Here is a 10,329-nt window from a genome sequence, read left to right as displayed (position 1 = left end):
TCGGGCAGCCCACACAACACTCTATTTACGGCTCCTGTAGCCTTTTTTCCAGTGTCAGCCAGCACTCAGGGAAGAGACCTTTACAACCTATTCGACAAGGGTTAAACACACACAAGGGCAGTAAAATATATGACATTACCCGCACAGATCTGAATACATTTTTAGGCTATCGAAAAAAGTAAATAGTCAAATAGCCCATTTGTTTTTTTTTATTATTTATTTCTTGCGATAGATCGACTGGCAAGCACTCCGCGACCAACTGGTAGATCGCGATCGACTGGTTGGGCGCCCCTGCCTTAGAGTGCTAAAAGACTCATTTTGGATTTAGAGTCTGAATCCTTAACTTTGACAGCGACAGCAGTTACCTGAGCAATAGCAAGAGCTGCTGAGGGATCAGACTCCTCATCGATCTGCTCTGTCCAACTCCAGGTCGATTCTGAAGTTAACAAAATGGAAAAGCTTTCTCCATTACTGTGCTTGACTTCGAATAAATATAATTGTGGGATAATACGCTTTAAATCCTGTTTATTACAATTGAGTTTTAAAATAATAATAAATTACACATACTGTACATGCACATAATCATATATTAACATTTCAAAACATTTGCGTACAGAAATGCGATTTTCATTTATTTACAGTACATGAATGTTTTTAAATGGCATTCCCATCCAGATATTCCGAGAGTGTTGTTCGTTCCGGGTATGGGTCACAGTAACCAGAGCCCATCCCGGAAAATTAGAGTTTAAGGCGGGGCCGTGCCTTGTAGGGGAATAACCTGGAATCTCCCGGTCATGTAGCCAGCATGACTTTGGAACTTGGCTGGAGACCAGAGCCACCAGTGAAATCCTAAGGGAACATGGGGAATCGGAGATTATGCAAAACCCATGTCTGGTATGGATTCAATTTATTATTAATCTAATTATTGAATGCTTATTGTATTATTTTTAAATAATATTAACTTTATGGAAGTCAATATTCAGAGGTTTTAGATAAAATATATATGTATATGGAAGTTTATGTTTTTAAATATGTAAGTTGCAGGGGGCGCAGTGGCACAGTGGCTCGCATTGCTGCCTGGCAGAGCGGGGGCTCCAGACCTGGGGTACTATCTGTGTGGAGATCATATATTCTCCCCATGGACTTGTGGGTTCCCTCCAGGTTCTCTAGTTTCTTCATACAGCCCAAAGGCATGCTGGTAAGTTAATTGGCTTCTGGGAAAATTGGCCCTGGTGTGTGAGTGTGGGTCTGTGTCTGTGTGTGCCCTGTGATGGACTGGTGTCCTATCCAGGCTGTATCCTGCCTTGTGCACATTGCTTGCCAGCATCAGCTCTGTCTCCCCTGTGACCCTGAATTGGGTTAAGTGGTTAGACAAATGGATGTATGTACTTTGGAAGAAAAACAAATGTAATTTATGAAGACAAATATGAATATTTTGACTTTGTGAAACAGGTGATATTTTAAGTTAAATATCAAACATGGCTGTTTTTCTAGGTCTGCCTTTCAGACTCTGATGGAGTTAATTTTAGACCTTGAGGTCTGTACAGACTGAGTACAGAATGGAAAAACGAAGACTTCGCCCCTGCTTCCTCTACCCTATCATTTTTTAGATAAAACCTTTGAAATCTGAAAACAACATGACGCCAGGTGACCCAGGCATTGCAGTTCTGCCCTCAGCTTCTTCAGAGAGAACAGATGTTGAAACATTTTGTGGGCTGATGTTGTTTTGCAAGTCTCTCTCAAGAGGTTCCGAGTGTTTGACGCCAAATCCGTGAAGTTAACAGTGACTGAGCAGGCAAACCCTCAGGGCACAGAGAGCCTGTACTGAAGATATCTGCCAGGAGTGCTGTTCATGGCCACATGTGACTCTCCTTTCGTCTCTGTCTGCACAAGCAGCCTGCACACCAGCTCTGCGACTGGAAGATGCCATTACCTAGCTGGTACTTCACCGAAACCTCCTGGTAATCAAACCGAGCAAAATTGCCTTTAAATTTTACCACACACTGGGAAATCTGTCCTTAGAATATTGTGCACAGTAATGCTGGCCTGAAAGGAAATTAATGAACCGTGTTAAGAGTTTATTTTCCTTTCTTTAATATCAGTGTAATTACTCTGTAATAATTCCGTTGAGATGGATACCAGTAATTATTCCAATTTAAATACTTTGGAATAAAAGCCTGATTTATGGCAATTCTTAGGTGTTTTATGCCACTAACTATCCTAATAATAGAGTAATTAAATTGACTGACATTTTAGTTTATTTTGATTGATCCAACATATCTGAAATTGTTTAATGTAGTCTACATAGAATGCATCAAATACCCTTCATGAGAATTATAATAGAGAGGTGTCAGGGTGACACAGTGCTCAGCACTGCCTTGCTGTGCTGGGGCCCTTTGTTCAGGATTGGAACTGGGGTGCTCTCTGAGTAGGGCTTGAATGTTGTCCCTGTATTTTGAGTGGGTTTCCTCCAGTTGCTCTGCTTTCCTCCCACAGTCCAAAGTCACACTGGTACCGTAGGCCAACTGGCTTTTGGAAAAACTGTCCCTGGTGTGAGTGAGTGCGTTTGTGTGTCTGCCCTGCGACAGACTGGCATGCTGTCCGGGGTTTATCCTGCCTTGCACTCACTGCTTACCGTGATAGGCTCTGGCTGCCCCGCGAGCCTGAATTGGAAGAAGCAGTTAAAAAATGGGTGGGTGGATGAGGGAAAAATAAACTTGTCTTTCACATCAGTGATACACATCAGTCCCATTCCGTCAAAACATGAAACAAAGCACTATATCTGTGGAATCAAGCATTTTACTCTAACATTAAATATCCCAAAACAGTGAAAACGATTGGTGTTCACCCAGTGATGCATTATCATTAGAAGACTTTATAATTGTATTTAAATAGTTAATCATACAGTGGCCAAAGCAGGAAATATCAGATAACGTCTGTGTAATTATACATATATTTCAGAAATATTTCTGATGAAACAAAAAGGAACAAATACTATCACTTTCCCCACTAATGATACATTAACTGTAGTAGAAATTAAGCAGATTTCCACAATGAAACTAAACTGTTGCCATGACATTACCCTGTGATTTTTTGTAATCATGGTACATTTATGAAAAGTGCCGAAGTGGCTGGAGTTTAAACTACAGAAAGGAGCAGAATCTCTTTCGTCTTGAACGGAGGGCACTGAAGCATCTCTTCTGGCCTGTATTGTTTCACTAAAGGAAAATGTTATTAATAATTATCTGTTCCCACATGTGCTGACATATCCTGTTTTGCATACTTGAAATGTGTTATTCTGAGTTGTGGAAACCGACATGCAAGGATTGAAGATGATTTTCTTTTCCACTGAGTAGGCATTTTACCTTTGAAGGGGAGCAGCTCCGTGCGCAACATGCTGATGTTTGTGACTGGAAAGAGGAAAGCCAGCGGGCTTGATCATCTGCGCCGTGCGTGGAAGAACAGGTAACAGTGTTCCCCAATGGCAGCCTGCTGCTCTCTGTGTTTGCTCTACAGTTCAAACACAACAACCTTATCTCACAGGATCAAAACACTGATCATATGTGTGGGTAAATAATGCATTTATCAATCAGTTTGTTACACAGATGAAGGAAGGGGAGGGGTGGGGTGAGCACAGATCCTGCTAAGCTCAGCAGCTATTTGCTGTCGCAAAATTTCCAGAGTGTTCAGCTATGACTGAAGTCCAAGCTGAAATGCAAATTAGGGGCAGAGGCATCAGTTCGGAAATGTACACTATAGTTTACAGGGCTTTGGAAAGAGAAAACAGAGTGTGTCAGTGTCAGTACCAAGGTGAGAACATACTTTTTCAGTGGCAGTATTAAAGAGAAAATGGAGTGTCTCACTGTCAGTATTAGGGGATGAATGGAGTGACTCAGTGTCAGTGTTAAGGTGAGAAAGGAGTGTTAGTATTAATACTTCAGTAATTAGTATTAAGTACTTCAGTAATCAGTATTAGGGAGAGAATGGAGTGTCTTAGTATCAGAATGGAGAGTGATTCCCTAAGCAACATGAGAGAGCTTGAGCAAATCTGCCAAGAAGAATTTTGACTTGGGAATAACTGCCAGAGGTGCTTCCACCAAATATTGAGATCTGAATACTTACAGTATGCAATCAACACATTTCAGTTTTTCTCTCAGGTTTTTGTTGACATTTACCATGACTTATCTTACCCTTCAAAGTCTTCTTACCCTTCAAAGTTTTGGGTTCAGCATTGATGTCTTAAATAATGGATATGCTAAATTTTGTAAAATAGGACACAAAAGAACGAGTCTTACTTTTACCAGGTACTCTAGCGCTCTAGCCTGTGCTGTGACAGCAGTTACCACCCGGTAGAGTGATCTTGTCAGATCTTAGAAGGTACAGGAAGGCTGAACTTTGTCAGACCTCGACCAAGAGACCTCGAAAGAAAACCAGGAGTAATGTGGAGAGAAAATCTTATTGCCAAATGTACATGTATATCGGAATCCTTATTACTGTATCTCTCAGGACATGCACAGTACAACAGACAACACCACACAATGTAGACAGTACATTACAAACATAATAAAAAATAACAACCAGAGCAATACTGTAAATGTGTCGTAGAGAACAATAAATATGTCGTAATGAAAAAACAAAACAAAACACATGGTAGTCCATGCAAAAAGTGCATAGTGCAGAGGTGCATTGAGTTCTGAGGCATTGCAGTTAGCTTTTAAGGATGTATACTGCAGTGGGATAGAAGCTGTTCTTGAGTCTAGTGGTCTGTGCTTTAATAGTGCGGCACTGTTTGCCAGAAGGGGCAGGAAGGTGTGGGGGGGGGGGGCAGTTTGTGGCCAGGATGGTTGGGATCCTGAAAAATGGATTGGGTTTCATTGAGATAGCAGATTGTGTGAATCTCGCCGATTGATGGTAAATCACGTCCTCTAATCCTCTGTGTTGTTCCCACAACCCCTTGAAGTCCATTTTTGTTGTGCACAGTAGTATTGCAGTACCGAACAGGATGGGTGGTGAACCAGTAGGTGGCACTCTTCCCACCAGACGAGAATTTCCAAATGCCCCGGTATGATTGCTGGAGGTGGTACATCCTTCAGATGAGACTTTAAACCAAGGTCCCTGCTATTGGATTATGAGATGTCCCATGGCACTTTTAAAAGAGCATAAGTTTGAACCCTAGCCTTCAAGTTAAATTCCACTCTGGGCTTGCATAGCCTGGGCTCCTAACAGTTCTCCTTGGAGTTCACTTGCTCACTTCACCCCCTCTGCTGTATACAGTGCCTGCTGGCACAGGACTGCTGCCACACGTGGCCCCAGTGATTGCCGCCCATCAGTGGGAGATAATGTGGGTCCTCGCCTGTGTGCAAGGTGCTTTTGGATCCGCTTTGGGATCTCTTGGGATGAAAGAGTTACAATGAATTACTAGCATTAATATTAATGGTTCACAACTCACAACACGTTCCTGGGTTTGATTGCAGCCTGGACTGCCTTCTGTGTGGATTTTGAAATCCTCCATGCATTTGCCTTGGTTTTCCCAGGTGCTCCAGCTTCCTCACACAGTTCAGACATGGTGTCTAAAAGTGGCATTTTGCACTGGACCTATTGAGTACTGCTGGATTCCAGCTATTCAGTCTTCAGAACCCATGTGGGCATGTCTATGTTACAATATTTTGTTTTAACTTAATTTAGATTTACTGGGGGGACTGGACATGGTGGTGCAGTCGTTAACATTGCTGTCTCGCAGTGCTGGGGTTTAATTCTCGGTTGTGCTATCCGTGTGTAGTTCGTACTGTATGTTCACATGAGTGTGTGCAAGACTTCAGCTGTGTCTGTCTGATGGCTCAAGTTCGTCTTTGACCCTGGTTTGGATGAATTGATTGGGAATGGAATGGAAAGATTTATTGTACAGATTTTCTTGATAATAAAACAAAACAAAACCTTTGTTGGAATTTACCTGCACTTCACTCATTTCATATCTAGTGTCTGCAATCAGCCGATGTTCAAGTTTCGGGGACACATCTAGGCGTTTTTAAAGCTAGAGGACAGATAACATTTGCGTTTGACTCGTTAAGCTTAACAAGGTGTGAAAAATATTTATCAAAATGTAACCATCTTTATAGTTTAACCTTTCCGCCTCTGCTTGATCCAAGTATGACGATAAATCAATACGATTATCAACAAGTGCGCTAGATGCGTCATATTTGATCCACAGTGCCTCCGTGTTTTTTTAAACTTTGTGTTTTAGAAATAATTTTAAAAAATGTTCAAAGTCGTTCCCTGTTACTAAAATCTAAACCCTTGATCTTATCAGAAAGAATTACGCATGTCGCCTGTTTTTCATCCATATTATTAAAACCTAACTATATTTTGTGGTTTTAAACATCTTTGTTATCTTGATGAAATATGTAAATAGATGAGAAACAAACGAGAGCCAACCGCTAGTCACAATATAAAAAGGCTATACATTAGAGATAAAACCAAACGCACTTTAACCATAAAAAGCGCGTAGAAACAGACTACAGAGACACGATCACAGTCACCCTTATCACATGACTCGGTACAGGGAAGCTTCACAATCACATCCCCGGATGAGGAAACCTTGTTGTTATGACAACGGCAGTTGCTTCTGCGTGTAGTGAATTCAGTTCGCGATGGAGTAGTCGGACTTTAGATGATCATAGATATCCCCTAATTTATTAACACACGTTTTTAATTAAACGTTGTACCGCCAGGTTGCTGGGTTTGCGATGGCGAGTGGTGATGTTGCAGAGGCCGTGGAGAATTCCTACATCATCCGACCCAACTACCAACACAAGTAAGGCAAATCAATGTTATGTGTGCAGCTGCCAGGCTGGTTTGTTGCTTGGAACAGGATACTCCGCAACTTTAAAAGGAGTTTTCGTGTTAAAGAAAACAGCACAAGTTAAGTAGGAAACGCGGCAACGAATGCGCAAAATCGCCGTAAAAGCGCTGGAAAACGTTATATACCATGATAAACTTTCATGAAGGGTTGTCTTGGTGTTGTTCAGGGTTGTGAAGGTGCTATTATTTTTGCCTCCGAGTGACAGGAATTAGTGTGCTCATGTGCATTTCAGTGTGTGTAGCAAAAGAGGGAAACTGATGAAACTACGATTGCAATCTTGTTTTGCCAAGGTACATTGTTAAGTATTGTTATTGTTGTCTTCCAGTGTTGTGTAAGTAACAGCAAGATTGTTTTCTTTTGTGAATAAAAGGTACAGACCATGCTGGGATCCACAGGATGTTCTTTATGATTGATTTAAAAAACACAGTCTACATGAAAATAATAGTTCCAGTTAAAATATTTCTATACAGTCTTCCAGAAGTTGCAAAATTACTGATGTACTTCAGAAATATTTTTTAAACATGTACAGCACATATACGTTGATAACAGTCCAAATCAAAAATAACAAAAAAACAGCATAAGGATATCAGCTACATATGTCAATATTATTATTGTTAATAATAATAATAATAATAATAATGATGAAAATAGACCAGCACTGAATTCAAAATCTTTGTTGCGATCCCTGTTGCAGAAACAACAAGGTTTTTCCATATCATTTACAATAAAATTTTGTAGCTTTTGCAGTGGACGTAAACAGGGATCAATGCACTCTGCATCTGTGTTTGCTGTTTCAGTGACTCGATTCCCTGCATGTGTTTTTGTGTGTTTCACTCTGTGAATCCTCTGATGGTGTCTCTGGCTGTCAGGTTGAAGCCGGGAGTGGTGAAGGAGTGTATCCATCAGGTCCTGAAGGCGGAGCTGGCGAGCCGGCAATTCGACCCTGAGGAGGTGCCCGTGCTCACCCGCTCCCTGTCGGACTCCATCAAGGACAGGGTCAAAGGTCAGCACCCTGCTTTCAAATGCTGAGATCTCATTTGGAAGCCGAAGCTGGATAGATCAATGAACCTATTTATTAATCTGTTAATTAATTGAAACCATATTTATATTTGTCTTTATTGAATTCTTTTAACAGTGCTATTCTAAAATGTCTGATTGAAATCTGATGGATTTTGAAGCTGTCTGATATCTCGGTCAGTCAATACATCGAGATTTATATCCTCTCAGTTTGTGCGCTTTGGTGTTTAAAAATGTAGGAGATTTTACTGTGTTGTAATGTGATTTGCCTGTTTGTTTTTACAAGGTGAGTGTGAATGGCTTGGATCCTACTGCAGGGGAAGAGAAAGAAGGTTTCTCATAGCCCTTGTGCTTGGTCAAATTCTGTATACTACAGATCTCCCTTTTACTTTGGACATTCCAGTTCATACTGGGATTGAGGCTCTGGAAATGTTTGGCCTTCACTCTTGTATTGTACTGTATTGTGTCCGGGGCAAGTGGACAGCCGACTGGATGCTAGGGAACTAAAATAATTAAAGTAAAATACACCTCTCTCCTTTATAATAGTCTTACATAACGCCTGTCCTTCTCTTGGAATGCATTTTCTCCAGTTTATAACTGTCCTTGAATCATGGCTGGGTAGCTTGTTCCAGACTCCCAGAAACCTTTGGTAGAATGGTGCCTTCTAGTCTCACTTCCAAGTGCTCTTACTCTTAGTTACCACTGTGTGCTCTGGTTTGTGTTTTACTGTTGGAAAAAGTCCTTTCTATTGCCTTGGCGCTTTGGAGCCTTGGAAAAAGTTGAATACTTATATCTGATTCCCTCATAGTGTTCCCTGTTTAAAACTAAAAACAGCCCATTGTTTTGCCCTGTTGAATTAGAACATTCTTTTAAGCCCAGCAACTCCTCAGGTCATTCTTCTTCTTGATCAATATATTATCACACTGTTATTGTAATTTAATAATTGAGTAGGCTTTTTGCATCTTTTAACGTTTTCCAGGTTGTGACAACTTGGGATTTACCCCAAAGTCCCAATTAATGAATACGGCTCTTGGGTGCTCTCATTTCAATATTGTTAATATCTTTAAAAAGATGCATTGTAAATTTGTATCATGTTACCCTTCCACGCACTTCGTAACTAGAGAGAGGTGTGTGTGTGTCTTGTCTTGCACAGAGATGGGCTTCGACAGGTACAAGCTGGTGGTACAGGTGGTGATTGGAGAGCAGCGAGGAGAGGGTGTCAAGTGAGTGACTTACCTAACCTGTCTTCACTCCGAGCCAAGGACTGTCTGTCTTCAAACGCGAGAAACACTGTAAAGGCACCCTTGCCTCTTCCACACCACTCACCTGCAAATCTGTGCAGTGCACCAGGGAGAAAGCTGTTGGGCTCGAGGCAGCTGGCTGCCCAAACAATGTCAGTAGCTTGGGAACAGAATGACAGTTCATACAAGCATATTGAGTGGAATAGTAGCAAGACAGCGAACAGTGAAAGAAAAGTAACAATGACACTTTTGTCATTGTGGCCTCATTGTAATAGATTAAATAGTCATTTAATGGTAATTTAAGTAGGACATTTGAATTTTCATGAAAGGTGAAGTGAATGAAATGACCCCCCAGCGGTGATTCTGTACGGAGCGCTCAGTTTTGTCTTGCCTGGCTTGCATGGCAGGATGGCTGCGCGCTGCTTCTGGGATGAAGACACAGACAGCTATGCCCAAGATGTCTTCATGAATGTGAGTTCTTTCAGTGAGTTGAGATATAACAATAATTAAACCTTATGTGGATTTTATTGCAATGACTCCTATAATAATAATAATAATAATAATTGCTTACATTTATATAGCGCTTTTCTGGACACTCCACTCAAAGCGCTTTACAGGTAATGGGGACTCCCCTCCACCACCACCAATGTGCAGCATCCACCTGGATGATCCTATGTGTGGTACTGTCTGGGGAACAGTAATTACTGCTTGGCCCTGCATATAGTGTGGATTTGTTTTGATGTGCCTAACTCGGGGAATGCTCAGACCTATCTGTCCAGATTCTTCCCCATTGCTGAAAGCTGTACTTCACTCTGTGCTACCGTGGTGTACCATAGTAAACTGTAATCATTATTTAAACGATGGCTTTGATGTCCCCTCTCTGTCTCCTCTCAGGACAGCCTGTTCTGTGTGGCTGCTGTATTTGGCTGCTTCTATTACTGAGAAGACAGCAGAGCGAGGATAGCTGCAGACACCAGACTGCAGACGACCTCAGAGAACTGTGGAAACTGTACATCCTAACTGTGCGGCTTGTCAGCATGCAGTTACAAAGTACTGTTTAACCTGACAGTCAGAATACTCCACATTGTGTGGTCTCATCCTCATTATTTTTGTGTTCTACCCTGTATTGCAATATTTGTTTTTGTAAATTTAACACTGTTTGTATAGAATTGTGAAGCTGTACAGTAAAACAGATCTCATGGTAAAACTGTC

The 10,329-nt window shown here is 41.3% G+C and overlaps 1 protein-coding gene across 4 annotated transcripts; it reads left to right on the top strand.

The window, feature by feature from the left end:
- Positions 1-519: 519 nt before the first annotated feature.
- Positions 520-10,324, top strand: dynlt2b (dynein light chain Tctex-type 2B). 4 transcript variants are annotated; one of them, XM_088612594.1, is made up of 7 exons: positions 520-1,961; positions 3,357-3,465; positions 6,729-6,811; positions 7,729-7,862; positions 9,030-9,099; positions 9,525-9,601; positions 10,012-10,324. In XM_088612594.1, exons 3-7 carry the CDS (start codon positions 6,744-6,746, stop codon positions 10,176-10,178), a joined length of 516 nt encoding a protein of 171 aa, XP_088468720.1. In that variant the 5' UTR covers positions 520-1,961; positions 3,357-3,465; positions 6,729-6,743; the 3' UTR covers positions 10,179-10,324. The 4 variants fall into 4 exon arrangements, with proteins under 4 accessions (XP_088468720.1, XP_088468714.1, XP_088468727.1 ...); XM_088612588.1 differs by lacking the exon at positions 520-1,961 and adding an exon at positions 2,289-2,692; XM_088612601.1 differs by lacking the exons at positions 520-1,961; positions 3,357-3,465 and having other exon boundaries at positions 6,585-6,811; positions 9,525-9,588; positions 10,017-10,324.
- The last annotated feature ends 5 nt before the right edge of the window (positions 10,325-10,329 follow it).

Source organism: Lepisosteus platostomus, chromosome 2, assembly GCF_059453375.1.
Source record: "Lepisosteus platostomus isolate fLepPlt1 chromosome 2, fLepPlt1.hap1, whole genome shotgun sequence".
NCBI lineage: Eukaryota > Metazoa > Chordata > Actinopteri > Semionotiformes > Lepisosteidae > Lepisosteus > Lepisosteus platostomus.
This window is presented reverse-complemented; position numbering and strand designations above follow the sequence as displayed.

Excerpts from the sequence above, each read along its gene's own strand:
- dynlt2b (XM_088612594.1), top strand. The coding sequence starts at position 6,744 with ATGGCGAGTGGTGATGTTGCAGAGGCCGTGGAGAATTCCTACATCATC. Across the intron at positions 7,863-9,029 it reads CATCAAGGACAGGGTCAAAG|AGATGGGCTTCGACAGGTAC; the intron begins GTCAGCACCCTG and ends TGTCTTGCACAG. Across the intron at positions 9,602-10,011 it reads CATGAATGTGAGTTCTTTCA|GACAGCCTGTTCTGTGTGGC; the intron begins GTGAGTTGAGAT and ends GTCTCCTCTCAG.